Here is a 13,378-nt window from a genome sequence, read left to right as displayed (position 1 = left end):
AACATCCTTCCTGCATCTAGTCTGTCCAGGCCTGACAGAATTTTATAGGTTTCGATGAGATCCCCTCTCAATCTTCTAAACTCCAGTGAGTATAAGCCCAATCAACACAATCTCTCCTCATACGTCATTCCTGCCATCCCAGGTATCAGCCTGGTGAATCTTCGCTGCACTCCTTCCATGGCAAGAATGTCCTTCCTCAGATAAGGCGACCAAAACCACACACAATACTCAAGGTGCGGTCTCACCAAGGCCCTGTACAACTGCAGCAAGACATCCTTGTTCCTGTACTCGAACCCTCTTGCTACGAAGGCCAACATACCATTTGCCTTCTTAACCGCCTGCTGCACCTGCATGCTTACCTTCAGCGACTGGTGCACAAGAACACCCAGGTCTCTTTGCACTTCCCCTTCTCCCAATCTATTGCCATTCAAATAATAATCTGCCTTCCTGTTTTTGCCACCAAAGTGGATAACCTCACATTTATCCACATTATAGTGCATTTGCCATGTTTCTGCCCAATCACCCAACCTGTCCAAATCGTACTGGAGTTTCACAACATCCTCCTCACAGCATACCCTCCCACCCAGCTTTGTGTCGTCTGAAAATTTGGAGATATTACATCCAATTCCCTCGTCCAGATCATTAATATATATTGTGAATAGCTGGGGTCCTAGGACCGATCCTTGCGGTACCCCACTAGTCACTGCCTGCCACTCGGAAAACGACCCGTTTATTCCAACTCTCTGCTTTCTATCTGCCAACCAGTTCTCTATCCAAGTCAATACCTTGCCCCCAATCCCATGTGCCTTAATTTTGCACGCTAATCTCTTATGCAGGACTTTATCGAAAGCCTTCTGAAAGTCCAAATACACCACATCCACTGGTTCTCCCTTATCTATTTTACCAGTTACATCCTCAAAAAATTCCAGTAGATTAGTCAAGCATGATTTACCTTTTGTAAATCCATGTTGACTTTGTCCGATCCTGTCGCTGCTTTCCAAGTGCTCTGCTATTACATCTTTTATAATGGACTCTAGCATTTTCCCCACAGGCTACCGGTCTATAATTCCCCGCTTTTTCTCTACCACCTTTTTTGAATAGTGGGGTAACATTAGCTACCCTCCAATCCATGGGTACTGTTCCAGAGTCTATCGAGTTCTGGAAGATGACCAGCAATGCATCTACTATTTCTAGGGCCACTTCCTTAAGTACCCTGGGATGTAGATTATCAGGCCCTGGGGATTTATCGGCGTTCAGTCCCATCAATTTTCCTAACACTATTTCCCTACAAATACTGATTTCTTTCAGTTCCACCCTTTCACAGACCCTATGTTCCCTGGCATGTCTGGGAGGTTATTTGTGTCCTCCTTTGTGAAGACAGAACCAAAATATGTATTTAGTTGGTCTGCCATTTCTTTGTTCCCCATTATAAATTCCCCTGATTCTGACTGCAAGGGACCTACGCTTGACTTCACCAATCTTTTTCTCTTCACATATCTATAAAAAGTTTTTACAGTCAGCTTTTATGTTCCCTGCAAGCTTACTCTCATATTCTATTTTCCCCTTCTTAATTAATCCCTTTGTCCTCCTTTGTTGAATCCTAAACTGCTCCCAATCCTCAGGATTATTGCTTTTTCTGGCCAATTTATATGCCCTGTCCTTGGATCTTATGCTATCCCTAATTTCCCTTGTTAGCCACGGTTGAGTCACCTTTTTTGTTTTATTTTTATGCCAAACTGGGATGAACAAATTCTGTAGTTCATCCATTCGGTCTTTGAATGTTTGCCATTGCCTATCCACCGTCAACCCTTTGAGTGACATTCTCCAATCAATCCTACCCAACTCGCTCCTCAGACCATCGTAGTTTCCTTTATTTAAATTTAGGACCCTAGTCTCTGAGTCAACTACTTCATTCTCCATCTTAATGAAGAATTCGATCATTTTATGATCGCTCCGACCCAATGGGTCTCGTAGAACAAGATTGCTAATTAATCCTTTCTCGTTACATAATACCCAGTCTAAGATGGCCTGATCTCTGGTTGGTTCCTCGACATGTTGGTCCAGGAAACCATCCCGTAAACACTCCAGGAATTCCTCCTCCACAGTATTGTTACTAATTTGGTTAGCCCAATCTATATGTAGATTAAAGTCACCCATGATGACTGCTGTGCCCTTATTGCACGCTTCTTTAATTTCCCCTTTAATGCCATCCCCAACCTCCGCCTTACTGTTTGGAGGTCTATATACCACTCCCACTAACGTTTTCTGCCCCTTAGTATTTCTCAATTCTACCCATACAGATTCCACATCATCAGAGCTAATATCCTTCCTTACAATTGTGTTAATCCCTTCTTTAACCAGTAATGCTACCCCACCTCCCTTTCCTTTTTGCCTATCTTTCCTGAATATCGAATACCCCTGGATGTTGAGTTCCCAGCCTTGGCCATCCTTGAGCCACGTTTCCGTAATCCCAACCAAATCATATTCGTTTACATCTATTTGCGCAGCCAATTCATCCACCTTATTACGAATGCTCCTCGCATTAAGACACAAGGCCTGCAGGCTTGTTTTTTTAACGCTCTTAGACCTTTAGAATTATTATTTACTGTGACCACGTTTGATTTAAACCGTTGATTTCTCTGAATGCCACTTTTGTTTTTCTCCTTCCTATCTTTTGCTTTTATCCTTGTTTCCCTTTCTTCTGTCTCCCTGCTCAGGTTCCCAATCCCCTGCCATTTTAGTTTAAACCCTCCCCCAGAGCACTAGCAAACACTCCCCGTAAGACATCGGTTCCAGCCCTGCCCAGGTGCAAACCGTCCGGTTTGAACTGGCCCCACCTCCCCCAGAACCGGTTCCAATGTCCCAGGAACTTGAATCCCTCCCCCTTGCACCATTCCTTTAGCCACGTATTCAGCTGAAATATCCTTCTATTTCTACTCTGACTAGCACGTGGCACTGGTAGCAATCCTGAGATTACTACCTTTGAGGTCCTATTTTTTAATTTACCTCCTAACTCCCTATATTCCGCTTTTAGAACCTCATCCCGCTTTTTACCTATATCGTTGGTGCCTATATGCACCACGACAACTGGCTGTTCACCTTCCTCTTCCAAGATGTTCTGCAGCCGCTCTGATACATCCTTGACCCTTGCACCAGGGAGGCAACACACCATCCTGGAGTCTCGTTTGCAGCTGCAGAAACGCCTATCTATTCCCCTTACAATAGAATCCCCTATTACTATAGCTCTACCACTCTTTTTCCTCCCGTGCTGTGCAGCAGAACCACCCCTGGTGCCAGGAAGTTGGTTGCTGCTGCTTTCCTCTGATAAGCCATCCCCCCCAACAGCACTCAAAGTGGTGTATCTGTTTGAGAGGGGGATGTCCACAGGGGACCGCTGCACTACCTGCCTGTGCCTAGTACTCTGCCTGTTGGTCACCCATTCCCTTTCTTCCTGTCCAACCTCTACCTGCGGTGTGTCCAACTCCGTAAACGTGCTATTCACGATGTCCCGAGCATCGCGAACGCTCCAGTATGCATCCAATCGCAGCTCTAGTGCCGCAGTGCGGTCTGTCAGTAGCTGCTGCTGGATGCACTTCCTGCACATGTAGTTGTCAGGGATACAGGAACTGTCCCTGAGTTCCCACATATCGCAGGAGGAGCATACCACATGGCCGGGCTGTCCTGCCATGACTTACCCTTTAATTAATTGAATTTGAATTAAATCAATCAATCCCACTAATTACAGTACAGTTAAATGGTTTACCAACAGTCCCCGCTACACCAGAGAGACCTTAGTAACTATAAACCAGAGTTAAAGTTTAAAAAAGAGAGAAATACTCACCAACCAATCACTCACCTGCTTCCTGGTGACGTCACACTTTGATTACTTTTTACCTCTCTCCCCCGCTGCTGAATTGGTATACCTCGTTCGCTGCCGCCGCTTTTATCCTCCGCCGCGCTCCTCAATCCACTCCCAGGTTCGCTCCAGAAACCTGGATCAATAGGAATTAAACAGAATGAATAATTGGCAGGTGAACAGGCATTTGCGGGCTGTGCTGGGGACTTTGAGATGCAGCTGGGCAGAAAGGAAGTATCAGCTGGGGTTTGTCAGGTTGCTGTAGGCCAGTATGTGCGTTGTGTTGCATTCAGCATCATTAGCAAAGAGGTCTTCCACATACACCAAGATTGCCATCACTTAAATCGTTTCTTTTACAGCACTGATGGATAATCTAGCAAACGTCTGTATATGTATATACTAGCTGGAGTGCCCAGCGGTGCCGAGGGTTTTTTGAGGGCATGTTGTTGTTGGAAGCGAGAGAGAGAGACTGGGGGGAAAAGAGAGAGACTGGGGGGGAGAGAGAGACTGGGGGGAGAAGAGAGAGAGAGAGACTGGGGGGGAAGGAGAGAGAGAGAGACTGGGGGGGAAGGAGAGAGAGAGAGGGGGGAAGGAGAGAGAGAGAGAGAGGGAAGGAGAGAGAGACACAGAGAGAGAGGGAAGGTGAGAGTGAGGGAAGGGGCTGGACTCAGAGCCCGGCGGGTGAAGGAGGGTGGCCGCCATTTTGTGAGGTCGGCAGGAAGGTTGAGACCGCGGGGAAGGGCTTGGACTTAGAGCCCAGCCGCGGTGACCGTGGGTTATATTGCGATGATGACTGTGTTATAGGACAATGAAGCCAGCTACCTCTGACCGGAGGAATCAGGAGCCACTTTCTTAAGGCTTTTAATCTGCGATTTCATAATTTCAAAATACTGTTACTTGTTCCACATTTAAATTTTATGTACTTTAAAATACTTCTAACATTCAATATAATTCTGGTTAATATTTGGGATCCAGGATGTAGTTAGTAATGCTTGAAGTCTTACATTGCAGCTTCTGACCGCCTGTGTGAAACAGAAACTCAGACATAGTTTGATGCTGAAACTTTGCTGGTTGTTCGAATGATGCCAATAAATCTGTATCCGTTTCTGTGACTTTTTCTTAATTAGGAAATGCCCCTAATTGATGAAACCCCTCCTCCCCTCCCCCTCCTCCCTCCTCCCCACACCCTCTCCTCCCCCTCCCTCTCCTCCCCCCTCCCCCTCCTCCCCCTCCCCCTCCTCCCCCTCCCTCCCTCCCTCCCTCTCCCCTCCTCCCTCTCCCCTCCCCCTCCCCCTCCTCCCTCTCCACTCCCCCCTCTCCCCTCCCCCTCCCCTCTCCCTCCTCCCCCCTCCCCCTCCCTCCCCTCCTCCTCCCCCTCCCCCTCCTCCTCCTCCCTCCCCCTCCTCCTCCCCCCTCTCCCCCTCCTCCCCCTTCCCCCTCCTCCCTCCCCCCTCCCTCATCCCCGCTCCAATCCCTCTTTCCGCCCCGGGGCCCGGGCCTCGGCACCTGGGTGAACGCGTTCCCTTGGACGCTTTTGGCGGCCTTGGCCATCACCCTGATGCCGTTGGCCGAGGCGAACACCCGCACTGACATGGCCCAGCCGAGCCCAGCGCCCCGGGCAGCCCGAGCTCCACAGCCGCCGTTCGGCCGCAGGCCACAAAGCACCCGAGCCCAGCGCCGGCGATGGCTCCGCGGAGCTCCGTACCGCCCCGCCAGCCTTTACAAAGATGGCGGCGGTGGCTACGCTCGGCTCAGGCCCGCCCGCCAGCCTTTACAAAGATGGCGGCGGTCACGGGCCGCTTGTTGAGCGGGACGGGAGGTGCCTAGCTCGGGCGTGGCTGGGGAGGAGAGGCCGAGGCTTCGAGGCCTGCAGCCTGGGTAACCCTGGAAAAGGGTGAAAGGTAGGAAAATTAATGAGGTTAGAGAAAAGATTTACAAATTAATTAACTTTTTTTTAAAACAATTTAATTGTGTTTTAAAAGCAACTTTTTTTTTGCTGGAAATCTAGATTTGAAAATAAACACGCAGAAAGTGGGAAAAAGAAATGAAGAGTTAGGAATCAAGATGGCGGCCACTCACCTCAGCTCAGAAGGATTAGACCCACCCACACACGCAATGAAACGTCCCCGTGACGCACCGATTGGTCAACCATCAGGTTAATCCCCTGTACGATTGGTCAGCCATCACGTCACTCAACGCTAATGAGCGGAATGTTGCCATTTTTTGAACCTTTTTTGTATACTGTCGGAACAATTTTTGTCTGACCAAAAAGTAAATACGCCTATGAGAGTCCCCTAATGATAAGCTTTCTTTTGATATAACATATGTGTAGGTACGCTCTATAACTTTTGATTGTATAGCCAGACAGACAGACGGAAAGACAGACGGAAAGACAGAGGGAAAGAAGGACCGTTTTATATATATAGATGTGTCAACATGTTGAAGTAAGATCTACCACTCTTGCAACAGGAGATAAAAATCTAGATAATCCTGCAATTGCTCAAATCAGTTGTCTTGACATGACTTGTAGCTCGCTGAGATTTAGTCAAAGACTTACTGTTACTGCTATTGTTGTTCCAGGATTCTTAGCAATGACGTGATTCCTCTGACGCATATCTATGCAACCAGAATGAAAGGGATTGAAGTCTTTTGTCCAGTGGAACCACCTCCCCCATATGAAGCCGTTGTGAGCAACCAAAATGATGAGCAGGTACGTAAAGTAAAGGCCCCTTGGGAGCGTTGTTTATCTAGGACTAGGGGGCATAGCTAGAAATTAGAGCCAGGCCTTTCAGGGGTGAAGTTAGGAATCACTTCTACACGCAAAGGGTGGTAGAAGTTTGGACCTTTCTTCTGCAAATGGCAATTGATGCTAGGTCAACTTTTAATTTAAAATCTGAGGTTGATAGATTTCTGTTAACCAAAGGTATTAAGGGATATGGGGCAAAGGCGGGTATATGGAGTTAGGTCACAGATCAGCTATGCTTTCATTGAATGGCGGAACAGGCTCGAGGGACTAAATGGCCTCCTGTTCTTATCCAGTGAGTGCAACTGAAGATCATGAAGAGCGAGCTGTGGAAAAAGACTACAGGGCAGGACTTTGTCTCGGGCAGCATCGCAAAGCAGGGGTGGGGGGGGGGATGGTGGGGGGAGGGTGGTATCGCATTGCTCACCTGTTATACACCCTGTCCTGCCCCACATTCAGTTCCATTGACTTCATATCTGTCAGGGCCATGGGGAGCCCTGGCCCCTACCCCCTTTCGCGACGGTGGTCCTAGCGGGGGTGAGGGAGGGAAAGGTAGGTCTTACCACCCAAGATTCTCCCATGATCCTGCCCAATTTCGGGCAGGAACGCAGAGGAGAACCCACAATATTCTGATTTTACAGCTTAAAATAATCTATTCCCATTAACATAGCCTGTTAACCATATAGTACCCTCGTGTTAAGTCAAGAACTTATTTTGAACAGTGTTCAATATGCCCATCAGATGGGAAGGTGTACTCTGTTTGCTATTTGTAGGGCAGTTGTAAATACGAGTTACACCTTTGGTACAAGTAGGTTGGGGGTACTTTGGGAGGTTTGAGTATCAGCTACCCATTCTTTTGGAAACACACACTGACTTACATTTGCAATATTAGGATAGTTTTCCATGACCGGAAGTAGCTAGAATTTAATATTTACATTGGCTAGATTCCATCAGTTAGCTGAACAATATGTTATTTGTATTGGGGGAGACGGAGGAGTATGTGGTCATAAGAAGGCTATTTAATTGTAATGATTGTACTTAACAGAGTGAGCTTCCTTGCAAATGAATGGGGAGATATTTTGATCTTTTAAAACAAAACCCGCTTAACACCTATACGAGCAGAAGGAAGCATGGAGGCGACAAGGACAACTTACCAAACTGACTCACTCCTTTCAAAGGCCACCCACACGCCCTGCTCTTTCAACAACAAAAACAACTTGCATTTATGTAGCGCGTTTAACGTAGTAAAACGTCCCAAGGCGCTTCACAGGGGCATAATCAGACAAAATTTGACACCGAGCCACGTAAGGAGATATTGTGTTGGTGTAGGGGTTACGGGGATCGGGTGGGATATGTGTCGGTGCAGGCTCGATGGGCCGAAATGGCCTCTATCTGCACTGTGGGGTTTCTGTGATTCTGTGATTAGGGCAAGTGACCAAAAGCTTGGTTAAAGGAGCGTCTTAAAGGAGGAGAGAGAGGCGGAGAGGTTTAGGGAGGGAATTCCAGTGCTTAGGGCCTAGACAGCTGAAGGCACGGCCGCCAATGGTGGGGCGATGAAAATCAGGAATGCACAAGAGGCCAGAATTGGTGGAGCGCAGAGATCTCGGAGGGTGGTATGGATTGAGGAGGTTACAGAGATGGGGAGGGGTGAGGCCATGGAGGGATTTGAAAACAAGGTTGAGAATTTTAATCAGCTGAGGGAACATTCTATGCAAATACTCCCTAATCCCCAACCATAATCAAGCAAATCTCCAGAATATTCAACACACTTCCACTATTCAACCTTGGGTTCAACCCAACATAGCCGATAGAGAAAAAAAAATAACTTGCATTTCCACACCACCTTTTATGACCTCAGAACGTCCCAAAGTGCTTCACAGCCAATGAAGTACTTTTGAAGTGTAGTCACTGTAGGAAACGCGGCAGCTAATTTGCGCACAGCAAGGATCCACAAACAGCAAGGTGATAATGACCCAATAATCTGGTTTATTAGTGATGTTGGTTCAGGGATAAATATTGGCCAGGACACTGGGGAGAACTCCCCAGCGCTTCTTCAAAATAGTGGCCACGGGATCTTTTAGGTCCACCTGAGGAGGAAGACGAGGCCTCGGTTTAACGTCTCATCTGAAAGACGACACCTCTGACAGTGCAGCACTCCCTCAGTACTGCCCATCCGACAGCGCAGCGCTCCCTCAGTATGGGTAGTAAGAGGAGCGGTGGGGCCGATTAGGGACCAAAAAGGAGACCTACGCATGGAGGCAGACTGTATGGCTCAGGTACTAAATGAGTACTTTGCATCTGTCTTCACCAAGGAAGAGATGCTGCCATAAACATAGTGAAGGAGGAGGTAGAGGAGATACTGGATGGGATAAAAACTGATAAAGAGGAGGTACTAGAAAGGCTGGCTGTACTTAAAGTAGATAAGTCACCAGGACCAGATGGGCTGCATCCTAGGATGCTGAGGGAGGTTAAGGAGGAAATCGCAGAGGTACTGCCCATAATCTTCCAATCCTACTTAGATACGGGGGTGGTGCCAGAGGACTGGAGAATTGCAAATGTTACACCCTTATTCAAAAAAGGGTATAAGGATAAACCCTGCAACCACAGGCCAGTCAGTTTAATTTCAGTAATGGGGAAGCTTTTAGAAACAATAATCAGGAACAAAATTAACAGTCACTTGGACAAGTATGGAATAATTAAGGAAAGTCAGCACAGATTTGTTAAAGGCAAATCGTGTTTAACTAACTTAATCGAGTTTTTTGATGAGGTAACAGAGAGGGTTGATGAGGGTAATGCAGTTGACTTGATGTACATGGACTTCCAAAAGGCGTTTGACAAAGTGCCACATAATAGGCTTGCCAGCAAAGTTGAAGCCCATGGAATAAAAGGGACAGTGGCAGCATGGATACGAAATTGGCTAAGTGACAGGAAACAGAGAGTAGTGGTGAACGGTTGTTTCTCAGACTGGAGGAAGGTATACAGTGGCGTTCCCCAAGGGTCGGTACTAGGACCACTGCTTTTGTTGATATATATTAATGACTTGGATGTGGGTGTACAGGGCACAATTTCAAAATTTGCAGATGACACAAAACTTGGAAGTATAGTGAACAGTGAGGAGGAGAGTGATAGACTTCAAGAGGACATAGATAGGCTGGTGGAATGGGCGGACACGCGACAGATTAAATTTAACGCAGAAAAGTGTGAAGTGATACATTTTGGTAGAAAAAATGAAGAGAGGAAATATAAACTATAGGGTACAATCCTAAAAGGGGTGCATGAATAGAGAGATATGTGCTCAAATCGTTGAAGGTAGCAGGGCAGGTTAAAAAAGCTTATGGGATCCTGGGCTTCATGAATAGAGGCATAGAGTACAAAAGCGTGGAAATTATGATGAACCTGTATAAAACACTGGTTCGGCCTCAACTGGAGTACTGTGTCCAATTCTGGGCACCGCACTTTAGGAAGGATGTGAAGGCCTTAGAGAGGGTGCAGAAAAGATTTACGAGAATGATTCCAGGAATGCGGCACTGCAGTTACGTAGATAGACTGGAGAAGCTGGGGTTGTTCTCCTTAGAGCAGCGAAGATTGAGAGGAGATTTGATAGAGGTGTTCAAAATCATAAGGGTTCTAGACAGAGTAGATAGAGAGAAACTGTTCCCATTGGCTGAAGGGTCGAGAACCAGAGGACACAGATTTAAGGTGATTGGCAGAAGAATCAAAGGTGACATGAGGAAAATCCTTTTTATGCAGCGAGTGGTTAGGATCTGGAATGCACTGCTTGAAAGGCAGATTCAATCGTGGCTTTCAAAAGTTAATTGGATAAGTACCTGAAGGAAAAAAATTTGCAGGGCTGCGGGGAAAGGTTGGGGGAGTGGAACTAGCTGAAGTGCTCTTGCAGAGAGCTGGGACGGGCCAAATGGCCTCCTTCTGTGCTGTAACCATTCTATGATTCGATGAAATAACTTCCCAGTCCCATTGCTTGCAGTTTATTTTTGTATTCAGATGATATTTATAGCTGTCACATGGCAGTGATACTGATACCCTGGGCTGCAACCTTGTATTTTGTCTGCTTCCCCAGCCCCGGGACCAACAGTCACACCACATCCCCTCAGCAAAACAGTGCTGGAGGCGGGACTTAATCCAGAACACTTCCTTCCCTCAAGCTGCCAGGCTGTGTCCTTTCTGATTTGATGTGTTTGTTGTTGCCGAATATTCAAAAGATTATACATTTTGTCATTGAGCAACCTGCGGCCCTGGTGAAGTTTGATTTGGGGAGATTGTTTGTCCTGTATCTGCTGACAGTTTTACTTTGTACAATAGGAATTCTTCCCATTCCGTGGGATATTTAGTTACTGAGGAAAGAAGGAAGAGCTATCAGCACAGGCAGGGTTTAAAGGAAGCAGTCCTGCCACACCCTTCAAATTGCATCTTTTGTCTAAAATTGCTTCTTTCTTGCTGACTTACGTTGGCTCTCGATCTGGCAATGACTCGACTTTAAAATTCTCATCCTTGTTTTCAAATCTTTCTATGGCCTCCCCCCTCCCTATCTCTGGCGAATCGAATAACTAGGGCTGTAGAGAGGGCTTTAAACTAATTAGTGGGGGGGCGGTTTCAAGAGAGCAAAAAATAAAAATGTCAGCGGAGAAGGCAATAGAGCAAGGTAGCAGTGGGGGAATTAAAAACCAGAGCGTGTCAGGAAGGGACAGAATGTATAAAGATAAAGGTAAAGTAGTAAAGGGGGTAAAAGCAGGAATAAATTGTCACAAAACATATTTAAAAGTTCTTTATCTGAATGCACGCAGCATTCGTAACAAAATAGACGAGTTGACGGTACAAATAACTACACATGGGTATGATCTGGTGGCCATTACAGAAACATGGCTGCAAGGTGACCATGACTGGGAACTAAACATCCAGGGGTATTTGACAATTAGGAAGGACAGACAGAAAGGAAAGGGAGGTGGGGTGGCTATGTTAATAAAGGATGGAATCACTGTAATAGTGAGAAATGATATTGGGTCAAAGGATCAGGATAGTGAAACAGTTTGGGTGGAGATAAGGAATAATAAGGGGGAAAAGTCACTAGTGGGCATAGTCTATAGGCCTCCTAACAGTTGCAACTCTGTTGGTCGGAGTATAAATCAGGAAATAGTTGGGGCTTGTAATAAGGGAACAGCTATAATCATGGGGGATTTTAACTTTCATATTGACTGGACAAATCAAATTGGGCAGGGCAGCCTTGAGGAAGAGTTCATAGAGTGCATTAGGGACGGGTTCCTTGAGCAGTATGTTACTGAACCAACCAGAGGGCAGGCAATCTTAGATCTGGTCCTGTGTAATGAGACAGAATTAATAAAAATGTCCTAGTAAAGGATCCCCTTGGAATGAGTGACCATAACATGGTTGAATTCCAAATTCAGTTGGAGGGTGAGAGAGTTGGATCTCAAACCAGCGTACTAAGCTTAAATAAAGGAGACTATGAAGGTATGAGAGCAGAGTTGACTAAAGTGGACTGGGAAAATAGATTAAAGTGTAAGACGGTACATGAGCAGTGGTATACATTCAAGGAGATATTTCACAACTTGCAAGAAAAATATATTCCACTGAGGAAAAAGGGGCATAAAAGAAAAGACAGCCATCCGTGGCTAAGTAAAGTAATAAAGGATAGTATCCGACTGAAAACAATGGCATATAAAGTAGCCAAATCTAGTGGGAGGATAGAAGATTGGGAAGCATTTAAAAGCCAGCAAAGAATAACTAAAAGATTAATTAAGAAAGGGAAGATAGATTATGAAAGTAAACTAGCAAAAAATATAAAAACAGATAGCAAGAGTTTCTACAGTTATATAAAAAGAAAAAGGGTGGCTAAAGTGAATGTTGGTCCCTTAGAAGACGAGACCGGGAAATTAGTGGTGGGGAACATGGAGATGGCAAAAACGCTGAACAAATATTTTGTATCAGTCTTTACAGTAGAGGACACTAAAAATATCCCAACACTGGACAAACAGGGGGCTATAGGGGAGGAGGAGTTAAACACGATTAAAATCACTAAGGAGGTGGTACTCGGTAAGATAATGGGACTAAAGGCAGATAAATCCCCTGGACCTGATGGCTTACATCCTAGGGTCTTGAGAGAAGTAGCGGTAGGGATTGTGGATGCATTAGTGGTAATTTTCCAAAACTCCCTGGATTCAGGAAAGGTCCCAGCAGATTGGAAAACTGCTAATGTAACGCCCTTATTTAAAAAGGGAAGTAGACAAAAAGCTGGAAACTATAGACCAGTTAGCCTAACATCTGTGGTTGGTAAAATGTTGGAGTCCATTATTAAGGAAGCAGTAACAGGACATTTGGATAAGCATAATTTAATCGGACAGAGTCAGCATGGTTTTATGAAGGGGAAGTCATGTTTGACAAATTTGCTCGAATTCTTTGAGGACGTAACAAACAGGGTGGATAAAGGGGAACCAGTGGATGTGGTGTATTTGGACTTCCAAAAGGCATTTGACAAGGTGCCACACAAAAGATTACTGCACAAGATAAAAAATCACGGGATTGGGGGTAATATACTGGCATGGGTGGAAGATTGGCTATCTAACAGAAAACAAAGAGTTGGGATAAATGGTTCATTCTCGGGTTGGCAATCAGTGACGAGTGGTGTTCCGCAGGGGTCAGTGCTGGGACCCCAACTCTTTACAATCTATATTAACGATTTGGAGGAAGGGACCGAGTGCAACGTATCCAAGTTTGCCGACGATACAAAGATGGGAGGGAAAGCAGTG

The 13,378-nt window shown here is 45.9% G+C and overlaps 1 protein-coding gene across 1 annotated transcript in view; it reads left to right on the top strand.

Annotated features, from left to right (window-relative positions):
• Positions 1–13,378, top strand: part of entrep1 (endosomal transmembrane epsin interactor 1) — a gene marked incomplete at its 5' end in the record, with an annotated part of 57,281 nt that overhangs the window by 12,475 nt on the left and 31,428 nt on the right. Inside the window, one exon of the mRNA XM_085984172.1 lies at positions 6,437–6,566. Within this exon, the coding sequence (XP_085840298.1) occupies positions 6,437–6,566 (130 nt within the window). The remainder of the gene's footprint in view (positions 1–6,436; positions 6,567–13,378) is intronic.

This window comes from Somniosus microcephalus, chromosome 1 (assembly GCF_052327205.1).
Source record: "Somniosus microcephalus isolate GS21.2 chromosome 1, FLI_Smic_1.0, whole genome shotgun sequence".
Taxonomy (NCBI): Eukaryota; Metazoa; Chordata; class Chondrichthyes; order Squaliformes; family Somniosidae; genus Somniosus; species Somniosus microcephalus.
This window is presented reverse-complemented; position numbering and strand designations above follow the sequence as displayed.